At 43.1% G+C, this 12,561-nt stretch overlaps 1 protein-coding gene across 1 annotated transcript in view; it reads right to left on the bottom strand.

Annotated features, from left to right (window-relative positions):
* ITGBL1 (integrin subunit beta like 1) overlaps nucleotides 1–12,561 on the bottom strand; it is a 211,843-nt gene that overhangs the window by 109,580 nt on the left and 89,702 nt on the right. Inside the window, exons 4-6 of the mRNA XM_032315399.1 lie at nucleotides 9,003–9,125; nucleotides 5,156–5,296; nucleotides 2,853–2,993 (exon numbers count right to left, since the gene is read on the bottom strand). Of these exons, the coding sequence (XP_032171290.1) occupies nucleotides 2,853–2,993; nucleotides 5,156–5,296; nucleotides 9,003–9,125 (405 nt within the window). The remainder of the gene's footprint in view (nucleotides 1–2,852; nucleotides 2,994–5,155; nucleotides 5,297–9,002; nucleotides 9,126–12,561) is intronic.

Consider the following 12,561-nt stretch of genomic DNA (forward strand, 5'->3'; position numbering starts at 1 on the left):
GGCAGCGGCTTAACCCACTGAGCCACCCAGGCGCCCTTAAAATAACATTTTAAAATGACATTTGCTGAACCTTAATATACTTTTAATGACCCACTCTTGGGCTCTATCTTTTCATGTTTAGCCCTGACTCTTCAGACTCACATATTCAATGGACTGGGGAAAAAAAAAAAAAAAAAGCTTTGGATTGCCCTTGGTCCTTTAGGCTCAATATCTAGAAATAAATTTCCCCGTTTCAGTAAATGGCCCCCAGACAACCAGACTGGAAACCTGTGAGTGTAGCATGCTGCTGCCTAAAACCATCACTAGCTCCCCATTGCCTCTGGAATAGAGTCTGGTTCTGCAGCAGGGTAAAAAGACCTCTAGTTCTGTTTCTCACCCGCTTTAACTTTTGTCTCTGGTGCACTCGTGATAACTAAACTGATTCCGAGGCCCCAGCACAGATCACACACTTCTACTCTGTGTGTGTGCACAGATGACACATTTTTACGTCCTAGGACGTGCCTCTCATCTTTTTTTACCTGGGAGCCTACCTTTCAGGCAGGGTAGGGGCAGGCACATGAATAGTGATCCAAAAAAATCAGCAATGCAGGAACCTAAGTCACCACCTCTGTGAAGAGCCTCATCCCACTGAGGAAAATGCCAAAGGAGCCCACGCCCAACATTTTCTACACTGTTTACTTATAACGTTTGTTCGTTGCCTCTCCAGTCCTGATGGGATGTGAACTCCGTGAGAGGAGGAATGTGATCTGTGCTGTTCGCTGTGCAGTCCCCAGATCAATGAATGGCCCCAGAAGCAACAAATCCATGACTCGGCGAATCTCCCATTCCACACTATATTAAAATTTCATGTTTATGTGGCAGTTTTGTCATTGTTGTTTTGTTTGGGTTTTGGCGGGTTTATTTTGTTGTTGTTTGTTTTGTCCTTTTTGCTATCCAGTAAGTTTTTTGAGGGCAGAACCCATGAATTCTTGTATCTTTAGACCCTAATATCTTACATAGTGCCTCCAGCATAGTTGGCTCCTGATGTTTGTCCCAGTAAAGTGAAGTCGAAACAAACATTTTTTCAGTAAAGAAAGAACCTTCTACTTCTTTGGATTCATAGACCTTGTTAACATTGTGATTCTGTCTCTTGGCTGCGAGGTCCTCACCGGTTATGGAACTTCCCTGAGCCTCACTAATCCCATGTGTAGACTGAGAAGAAATAGATTCCCTTCCTCGTAGACCTTGACCAAAAAACAAATGCCACAATCTGGAAAGTGCTTAGACGGTATCTGGCACAGAGAGTCACCCAAGAGTTGGCAGTGGTATCATTTCCATTGTGGCGATAATAAAGACCTCTCCTACATAATGAGCAACAGAAAAATCTGGAAAGGGCATCCCCTCAAGAGTAGGGGTCTCACAAAATGTTCAGGAAGTTCTCCCGCGCATGCGGAATAATCAGGAGAGGGAAGTTCTTCTCCAGTGGGAGTTTCAGCCGCAGTCTCTCCCCTCCGCAGGACCAGAGAAGCTCCTGTGGCTGCATAATCCTGATTAAATAGGGCGGCTCTTTCATCTCCCTTTGCCAGCTAACCTTCAGGGGACGGTGGAGTTTCCTGTCTACTTACATACCCATCAAGCAGTCCAGCTTTAAAAAGAGGGATATGCGTAGGTCTCCGTCTCCTGGGTGGTCAAATATAATGGGGCTGAAAAGCCATAACTCCAGTTTTTGCTCAACGATGCTTTTTTAGAGAAATCTGACTGCCTTCTTTTTCCCTCTGAGCCCTGAGAAGGCCCGGCAGGGTGTGTTTTGCCTTAGCACTTAAAACTGCAAGTGCAAATTCCCGGGGTGCCTGGGTGGCTCAGTGGGTTAAAGCCTCTACCTTTGGCTCAGGTCATGATCCCAAGTCCTGAGATTGAGCCCCGCATGGGGCTCTCTGCTCAGCAGGGAGCCTGCTTCCTCCTCTCTCTCTGCCTGCTTCTCTACCTACTTGTGATCTCTGTCAAATAAATAAACAAAATCTTTAAAAACAAAATAAAACTGCAAGTTCCCTCAAGCCGAAGATCCATCCTGTTTCTCTCCTTCGCTGCTGGAACCCACAGCCCCCATGCCATCCAGACCCTGGTGCACAGTATCTGCTCATAAATGCTTATGGAAAAAAATTTTTGAATCCACTTATTGGTATTTAATCCTACACTCATCTACAGAATAATCTTGGGATATAAACTATGCCAAGGAATTAAGGCATGAAAATATCCACGAGAACTGTGTTACACCAAGTTGTGTAATACACGAGCGTAGCTGTTCTCAGGGTCCCCACCCCGGATACTGTCATCTGTCCTCGGTCTGCTGGTTTTGTGAGCTCAGAGCCGAGCAACAGATATCTGGAGGAGGGGGTTCTCCTTGGTGAGGAGTTAGACTAGTTTTAAGAAAGTGAGGCCCTTTCATCTCTGGTCTTTGCTGATGTGTAAATTCTCCAAAGGTTTTCCAAGGTACTCACAGGAGCACTGTGACTATCAAACTCTTTCCAATGCACAAATTCAGTCCATTCATTCATTCATTCACTCATTCTTTCATTCTGAGAGAGTGTGTATGAGCATGAGAGGAGGGGCAGAGGGAGAGGAAGAGATTCCCAAGCAGGCTCCATACCCAGTTTCAGAACCCGAGGTGGGGCTCGATCTCATGACCCTAAGACCGGAATCTGAGCTGAAACCAAGGATGCCTAACCTACTGAGCCAACCAGGGACCCCACAGACACAGATATTTTACAGTTTCTGTGAGAATCAGTAGGAAGCTTGGAAACAGGAAAATGAGTATGATATATATATACTTTTTCTTTTTTAACTTTAAAACAGGAATGAGAAGAGCAACATACCTGAGCAGAAGTCATCAGAGTATCTGTCATAGACAGCCCTACAGTCCCTCTCGTCACACTCACAGGTGTCCCCATGAATATCTCCCCAGTCTCCAGTTGGGTCAACATCGTGGCAAGAACACTCACCACACACACAAGTCCCTAGATGGGGGGAAAAATGTATATGATTTTAGTGAAGGAAAATCATGAAAGAAAGCATCTGACATAATTGTTTTTTAAAATCTTTTGCTTACTGCGTATTTGGAAAATACATATATTGGAGGAAAAATAAAGCTCTACCAAGGAAAAACACTATCTAAAGCAGACAGGAGAGATTCTTTAATAAGCAGAAATTAGTAGTGGAGTTGTGTGGAGTTGTGGGATGTGTCATTAGGACGGTACTGGTTTCTCTCTAAAATAAAATCAGAACAATGAACATGAGTTAGAGCCCTTGCACTCAAGAAACTTACCATCTATTTGACAAAAAGAAAGCTAACAAGAGACTGTAGGGTCTTGCACCAAAATGTAAAAGTTGGTTCTATCTGAATGTTTAAGAAGTATTTTAAAATATCCATGTCTTTATTTTAAAATACGAATACATGTGGCTTTCCAAATAGCGTAATAGATGCGGGAGCCGGGGGTAAGGACAGGTGAGTGCCAAAGTGGGTCCAGCATGAAATGGAATAAGCCACTTGGGGCAATGCAGGGCTTGCATTCTATCCCCAATGAGCTGCGTCTGCCACAGAGGTTTTTTGGCCTTAGAGAGGGGCTAACAGGGAAGGTGAGGCAAGTTTGTACACGGATTGTGTCTCTTTCCTGCCCCGGAAGCAATGATGGCGAAGAGTGCCAGGGGAGACACGGCTGGTACCTTCCGGAGAAAGAAAGGTCGCATGGCAGGGATTCCCCGACTCACTCTCAGGAAGCCCTGAGTCTCACTGCGAACCAGCCTCGTCCAGGCATGCTGTTCTCCTTTCTGTCCTTGGTGGATCTCCAGAGCCGACAGCTCCAGGGAAAGGGGAGCCAGGAGGTGAGACTGAAGAGAGGGGGCGCATCGTGTGTGTCTCTGAAGGACCTCTCCTCAGAGCCCGCCTGCTGCCCCGCCCAACCATTTCCGCTTTTCTCCTGGCTCCTTACAACACCGAGCTGCTTGCTTCCCACGGCAACGCCGCAGAAGCTGCAGGTGCTAAAGTCACGATGGGGACCACGGACCCTACCGTTCTACTAAAAAGGACTCGGGCAGCAACACGTCCTTATAGAGTAAAGGAAAACGTAACATGAATGCGTATGCTCTAGAGTCAGACCGATTCTGCATAAAACAAAAAGAGGACTTCTCTTTCTGATTTTTGTTCTAAGTTCAGGCCTTTTCCTTTCCTATCCCTGCGTACAGGAATGTGGCCCATTTCACTCTTCCATGTCAATGTTTTATGCCAAGTTTTCAAAACATAGAACTGGTTTTCCATGGAAGCATGATCTATCAAGAAGCATCACTCATTTATAGAAATGAAAAAACAGAGTTTTCCAACTTTCTAGATTTTTATGCTTTTTAGACAGAAAAATGGTCACCTATTTATGTCATCAGGTAGGCAAGGAGCAGTCCTGCATGGCCCTCTTCTACTGGCCAGTACAGCTAATAAGGAAAAAAATGAAGAGTATTTTCAAGGGTTTTAAAAGGTGTTGAAAACTGATTTGATTTGATATCAATAGTTATCAATCATATCAACAGGTTAAATTACACTGTAGCAATCCTAATATATTCTCAAAGTTCATGTCAGAGGTCAGCCTCCATTTTCTACAGCCGCCTGATGCGTACTTTATATATCTCTTCAATACCATTTTATTCCTGCAGATAAAAGTGAAGCGACTGCAAATCAATTCTGAATGACAATTAAGCCTTTGATTTGCTCACTATCAAGACAAGAGGGTTTCTTGAATGCTCTCTAGATAATCAGATGTTTGTGCTGTAGACGGTTCTGTTAGTCAAGAGATGTTTAACGGAAGTGTCTACGAGAATTTTTTAGCTGTCCTGTGCTATTTCTGGGTGGCCGCCAAAGAACTTACTGTCCCTACGTTAACTATTGGTTCAGTGAAACTTGAAGAACTGTAGCAAGTTTCTTATCCTTCTGCTCTTTTACTCCATAAAAAAGGAGAGAGAGAAGCTCTTCGGTAGAGTAAATGTGGACTTACATCAAAGTCAAACACCATAAAAGACAACCTCCCCCCATACCAAAGGAAATCCAGAGAAGAGGAGTATTAACAATTTAGAGCTCTGCCCGCCCCCCCGGCCCCCTGCGGTCGTTAGTAGCGTGAATGAATGAATGACACACCTCTGTTGCTGCAGATCTTGCCATCTGGAGATGTGCATCTTCGCTTGCTCTCCCAGGGGCTGATATCACACTGGAGTTCACATTTATCTCCATGCCAACCAGCCCCGCAGTAACAGTTTCCACAGTAACACTTTCCATGGCCTTTACCCAAAACGAATTTCAGAGAGTGAGGGAAAAAAAGCAACTTTCAAAAGCAAGATTAACTTCCTACCTCTTCCTGATCAGTTTCACCTTTTGAAATAAAATATACCTGCCGGACTGTCCTCCCTTAAAATAATCAACTTATATATTTGCCCCAAAACACCATTCTTGGGCATAGACCTACATAATTATACCCACAAAGCGAGCCAAAGGGTCCTCTAACTTGTCCTAGCCAGGTAGCTGATTAAAAATGAGAGAAATTTAAAGAAATGACATGAAAGGCTATGAAAGCCTGTCTACTACCTTCCCATCTCAAAGGTACAGCCTCAGAGTCAAAGGTATGTAAGCCTTCGTTCTGAGGGCATTTCTGGAATTGGTCATCCAAGCATTTCATTTGAAACCAACCACTGAGAAACCACGGGTACATATTTGCTCAGAGGCACAGTGTTAATGACTGAACCATTTCATTTCATCTTTCCATTCAAATGTGTCCCACAGGCTGCTGTGTTCCACCATGAGGAAAAGAGGTTTTCCATTAAATCAGTGTTTCGTCTTCTTTTAGGCCAGTAAAATATCATGGACCCTTGGCCTCCCAATCACATCCCCCTCCTATTTAACAAGCGGGCAAAATGATAGGGAAGGACTTCCCATCGTTTTACGTTCCGAAGCTACCACACCCCTCTGGGACCTACCTGCCTCTTATTAAACCTTACCCTGCTCTTTTTGTACGGACTTCCAAGCAACACCTAATGAGCTGTCACATCCTCACTTCCTGCACCCCTACTGGGCAATCCTTCTGGCTCCCAGAAGGTGAAAATTCTATGTACCTCAAGTCACTTCATGGCATATGCCACCCAGCCACCCAGCCATGAACGTGTGTTTGTCCTGGTATAGGTGGTGACCATGAGGGTCAGGCTGGATTTTGCTGAGTCTCTTCTTTCCGTGTCATCGAAACTTGGGTGTTATCAGAGTCTGCCCCTACAGGCTTTGCTCTTCCCTCTCGCCCCCGCTGCAGCCGTAATCTCAGAGGGCCCGTGGGAAAACTGACCAGGACGCTATTTTTTTTCTCAAGAAAAATATGGCATTTCTGCCTTGTGGCAGGAGTGTCAGTAGGGCCATTTAACTCACACAACAAGGGGAAAATGCAATAGAAGATTCTGGTCTCTTACGCTATTCTCATCCATGAGATGAGGAACAGCAGACATACATCAGAGAGACAAAGGGGGAGAGAGAAAGAGAGAGAGGTAGAGTGAAATGTAAGAAAGCGGTAGGGACCTAAGCGCACGATGCCACATTTTCTCTCTAAATGAGCTTTAATTTGGATTTCCATGGAAAACCTATTATTAACCTAATAGTCACTGATCATTTCTACAACAAATTTTCATTTTAATTTGCTCACGAAGGCAAATGTAAGGGCTATCCGATGATTTCGCCAGTAACAAAATATAAAAGCTACACATTTTATTTATGAACTCAAAAACATCTCTCCTGTACCCACACAAAATATCACATCCCGGGGCTGTCTCCTCAGGAACTTACACTGGGAAACAGCAAGATGACTGTGTACCAAAAGCTTTTCTAGAAGTCAGTTTTTTGGTGTTTTTTTTTTTTTTTTTTAAGACTTGATTAACTTCTTAAACTACAGTTTGTTTCCTCTGTAATTTTAGGAAATTGATGCAAGGTGCTATGTAAGTAAGCATTACCACATTAACAAATAATCCCAAATCTGTATTCTTCCCACCCAAATTCTTTGTATATTTATAAAACTGAACTGAATTAGGCTTTTAGTAAAAATAAATCACTGAGATGTAGGTGAATAAGGAAAGACGAATCACGTAAAACTACATTTATATGTAGATACGAAAAATTAAGCAGATATCCTCACAACCCAAAGGAAAATATTGTTAACAAGCCACATGTAGGTAATTGAGATAAAATACAAGCTTGGGACAATACACACGGCACACAATTAATATCACTCTTTGCTTTGTGTGAGCTGATGAAGCGAGAAAATCTCCTTCTAAATTGTTCCACTGATGGGCCGTAGAGTCACCGCTCAACAGATCGGTTTCATGGGAATGACATGCAGAAAGATCTACAATCCCAGCCAAAGTCACCCCCAGAGGATACTTCCTGGAGTGCCGGAGTCTGTGGTCAGAGACTTTGCACCATGAAATTGCTTCAGCCTCAAACAAATGGGAATGGTTAGTGGCAGGGTTGGGAGCCCAACTGTGCTCACTGTGTTGCTGAAGTTAAATGTTTACATTTACACATGCAAACAGACCTTGCTTTGGTGGTGTGCTTCGGGACACGGTGGTCCCAAGCGTGTTCCCTGCCTCTTGTCTGGCCCATCGTAACTGGAAATGAAACACCAGAAGGATACATACATAATATTTATAGGTTAGGATTTACCTAACTCTTCCCATTATTTTGGATGGAGTCCATTAACAGAATTGTCTGAGTGGCATCTAGCTTAGGTCACTGCCTTGAAAAACGTAGCTGTTTGTGTCTGTTTTACCTCGGTGGATTATACAGCAAGGAAACCAGAGGGAACCAAGCAGACCTAAAATAGGTCAACCTGGATGACCGCAAGAACTGAAGCTATAATTTGTTTCTGTAAACAGAAGGACAGCTTGTCCCAAGTTAGGGACACTTTCTCTTTGGCTCTCTGGTTCCTCCTGCCCCATTTGTCCCTGATCCTTCCAAGGAAAATTCTCCTCTGAAATCACCCATTCTGCAGGCAGACTATGTAGGATTCCATGCACTGGAATCTTGTCAGAGATAAATGGAAGAAACAATCCCTTATTAATGGAGAAAGGAAGGCAGCAGTACCAGGCGGAAATGTTTACATTTAAGGGAATTACAGGATTCTCGCTGCTCTCTCCTCTCCTCTCCTGGGCTGGCCATGCGCGTACACATACACTCTGGGGACGGGCTCCCAGAGAGGCAAGCAGAAGAGAAGGGCACTCTGGGTGACAAGGAGGGGCTCTCCTCATGGAGCTCCAGACTCCAGGGCGTGGATACAAATCTCCACCGGCAGGGTCAAGGGCACAGTGTCTGATGTCCGACAGACAAGTGTCTAAATCCCACTGCGATTGCTGGAATGACCCCTGGTGCATTTCCCAGGGCACGTGAAGAACCCGTTGCCGTGCTTGGGACTAGGAAGTGTGGCACATGCAGTAACTGCTTCAACAGAAGACTGGATTGAATAATGTTGTGTCAGAAATACCCTCGAAACATAGAAAAGATCATGAAAAATGTTATCGGAGTATGGGGTAGGGAGGGACAGATTCTAGGCTAGTAATCCTTTCGGCCTCCAAAGTCTCCAGTAGAACATGAAACCATTTAAAGGCTTATGATTTATAAAGGGAAATAGAAGGAAATGAACACATGTAATTGAGAGACCGGGAGAAAAGAGACAAAACAAAAGTGGCTTCAGGAAGCAGGGAACAAGGACGGGTAGGATCACTCTAGACCCACACAGCTGGTCGGCTGCCCTAATGATCCGGCTTTCCCCTGGAACAGTCTGATTTTGCATTTAAAAAGTACTAGTCTACCTTAATGCCTTATACGAGGTGTCTTCCAAATAAACATAAATTCAGATTAAAGGAGTAAACAATGCAGAAATGTATAGGGCGACAAAAGCACAATAAAATAGGTGAAAATCAAGTACTTTTATTAATCTCTACACAGCTGGCGTACCTACCTCCACATATTTCTTCTGTTTCATCATCTATGCATTCTCTATCATCACACTCACAAAATTTACCATAAACGAGGCCATTTCCATCTGGATTATCACACTTACACCTGCCACAGTGACACGTGCCTAAACCATTAAAACAAAGCAAAAAAGTATTTGTTAAATGCATATAAACGATCATTGATGATTTTTAATCTATCTCTTTCAGAGACAGAGAAAATTCAAATCAATTTAGTATTCCAATTAGGTAATTCTGTGGGGAGGATGAAATAGATGACAACATTCTTTCCTAATGATTATAGTCCAGCCATTAAATTTTATGGCACATAGCTATCATGATTGACCTCTGATAGTCTCATGAATGGAAATTTGACCTCCCCAAGTGCAGAGCTATTTTATACATGGCCATCCAATCAACTCATGAGTGACTATCTTGCGATTACACCTGGGTCTGAAGTGAACTAAAGCAGAAAATTCTAAGCTTTGTGAGGGAAGTAGTCTTGCTTATCTTCCTCACCAGTATTTATTCAATGCTTTGCACAATATTTGAGCATACTATTTATATAATAAATATTTGTGGAATTCATTATCAAATGCATAAATGAAAAATTTAGAATCTCCTAATAATTTCACCTCCACAGTGTTAAACTGATCCACGCGTCCTTATGACAATGGGACCAGAGCAGGTTTTCTCAGGTATAGTGTCCTGAGACCTCCCCAAAACCTCAGGGTGGCTCATAGTGATGTAGAGGCACTGGAGTCGCCTGGTCTACCATACCTCACAGACTCTGCCAACTTTGAGGATTTGACTAGAACCCGGAATGATTTCATTGACATTAAAACAGCATTCAAATGACATTGAGAAGTATAATGTCCACTTCAGGAATTCCCTTTTTAATGCTTATTTTTCCATTTTTAATTGATCATCATAGCAACCAACAGATAAAAACTGAGACTTTACCACTCACCAGATACCATCCCAGACTTTGGAAACACAATGGGAGATCAAGATGAAGTCAGCCACAATCCTCCTCTCAGAGTTTTATACGAGAAAACCAAAGTGATAAAATAAATGGAGAAGTGCAAAGTGTTGCAGAAGAGCTTAGCAGGGGATTTAACTGAGACCTGGTAGGCAGACACAGAGTCCCTGGGGACGTAGCTCCTAAACGAGGTACTGAGAGGAAAGTAAAAATAACGGGAAAAGAAGCCCACTTCCCACAAGAGACAACAGCAAAGGCTCTGTGGTAAAAGAGGAAATAAGAAGAAAAAGCCCAAGATGGCTGAACTTTGAAAACGATGTGGAAAGTGGCATGAACTGCAAAAGGCATGTAGAGGTGTAGTTTACTGAAGTCCTACAGCCCACGGTCAAGATTTCCAACTTTAATCCAGGAATAACAAAAGGCCATAGAAGTATTTTCAGCCAGGGAGTCAGGTGATCATGTATGAGTTTTTACTAGATTATGCTAGTTGTCATTTACAGAATGAAGTGAAATGCACAGCGGATAGGAGAACAGCTTATTACATTTGTCTGCAAGAAAGAAGATAGATGCTGACCAGAGTGACGACCGTGAGTTAGAAAGAAGTGGAGACACTCGGGGGTGTTTACAGGAGAAAGAACAGAGGACTTGGGGACTGCGTATGAGAGGTGAAGGATTAGGAGTAACCGAAGATGATACTGATGTCGAAACTAAGCTACTGGATATTGGCGATTCCGTGTGCGATGGGCTAGAAAGGGGATGGATTTGGGACTGCGATGGATTTGTGGCCAAATCCAGGTTTTACTAACCAGTAGCTGTACATTTTTGAGGTCATTACGTTCATCTCTAACTCTCAAATTGCTTCTCTGAAAATAGTATCTACCTCACAGGGCTGCTATGAGAGTCCAGTGGTAAATATATCACCCGGCCATCTTTCTGAAAACACTCTTTGTTCAGTAACATCATAGGTTTTCAGAAAACTTTGGGTTTTCTTCTTCCAGGAAGATACTGAGTATACGAGTCACGTTCCCAAACATTTCCTCTACACTCTCTGTATATTGATGGATCCCACAACGTCCCGTCTTCAAACCCTCTGCCTGATTCTGTTACCCAGGTCATTCCCAATTAGCTATTATCTATAAAGAGTTTTTTCTCTCACAGTCACATAGAAATGGTGATTTTGCAGAATTTGAGCTAATTATTTTTCCACCTTGAGAAAATTCATTTGAACTTTACGTTTATTAAATTTCCTTTTCTTGTGTGTTTTTTCCTGAAAACTATTTTAATTTATAAAAGCTTATTTCAAATCAAATGCTATAATTCATGGTACTGCCTCATCTCATTTTTTTTCTCTAATTATCACCCTTCTTTTCCATTTTCACATTTATTCATGCTGTCTTTCAACCATCCACATATCCATTCACTACATTTTCTTGCTGCCTATTATATTGTTGGCAAAGTACCAGGTGCTATAGGAGATAAGATGAATAAAACTAAAACTAGGTAAATCACAGACTAGGAAGGAAGAGCTTAAATGATCAATATTTTTTTAAAAATATTTTTATTTATTTATTTGACAGAGATCATAAGTAGGCAGAGAGGTAAGTGGAGGTGGGGGGAGCAGGCTCCCCACTGAGCAAAAAGCCTGATGCGGGGCTCCATCCCAGGACTCTGAGATCATGACCTGAGCCGAAGACAGAGGCTTAACCCACTGAGCCATCCAGGCGCCCCAGAAGATCAATAATTTTTACACGTACCTATGAGACCTGATGACATAAAAGCACTTGCAATATATCTGTGACAAATGCTATATAAAAAGTATAAACCTTAGTCTGGCTCTGCAAAGGAGGAAAGGCACAGTAAAGGAGCAAGTTCTTCAGTTGGCACTTGATGTGCGGATACAATCTCAAGAGGTGGAGATGGAGAAAAGGCCTGTGATGCTGAGCAAGGAGGCTCAGCTAAGGGGTAAGGATGTGGAATGAAAACAGTGCAGAGTCTGGCTTGGGTTTGGAGAAAAGGGTCAGTTGAAGGCAGAGAGGAAAGGATCAAGAATACTGGCTAAGGACTTTAGAATTTTTCTGCTGGAATACCATGGCCTTTCATGGTTTCATGGTTTGGAAACAAGGTATAGCATTGGCAGGGCAGAATACGGAGCTGATTTCAGAAAAGACAGGAAGGAACAGCCTCTACCTTTGAATTCAACAACTCGTCACTGACACCCTGACAGGCAGACTCACTCCCATCCACACATCTGAACAATTTCTGGCTAATGTGGGACGTTTATAACAGTTCCGAGACTTCCTGTCTCACCCACCAAGTAGAATTCACAACTGAAGCTCCAAGATATGGCAGATGGAAGCCCAGGCAAAAGTGACAGACTCTGTGTTCATGTTATGGCATACTGCTTCTTCTTGTTAGCTGCCGGTGAGCTCGGTCTCAAGGACTGGTCTTCTGCTTTATACTAGATTATTTTCGCTCTGACTTTTCCTTCTGACTAATAAGGTGATCTCTCTAAAGAAGACTTCCATGTCTGGAACACCACCCATCCTTTGCAATGGCACTGAGCCCCACTTCGCTCAGCAGGC

The sequence above is a fragment of the Mustela erminea genome, chromosome 15 (assembly GCF_009829155.1).
Source record: "Mustela erminea isolate mMusErm1 chromosome 15, mMusErm1.Pri, whole genome shotgun sequence".
Taxonomy (NCBI): Eukaryota; Metazoa; Chordata; class Mammalia; order Carnivora; family Mustelidae; genus Mustela; species Mustela erminea.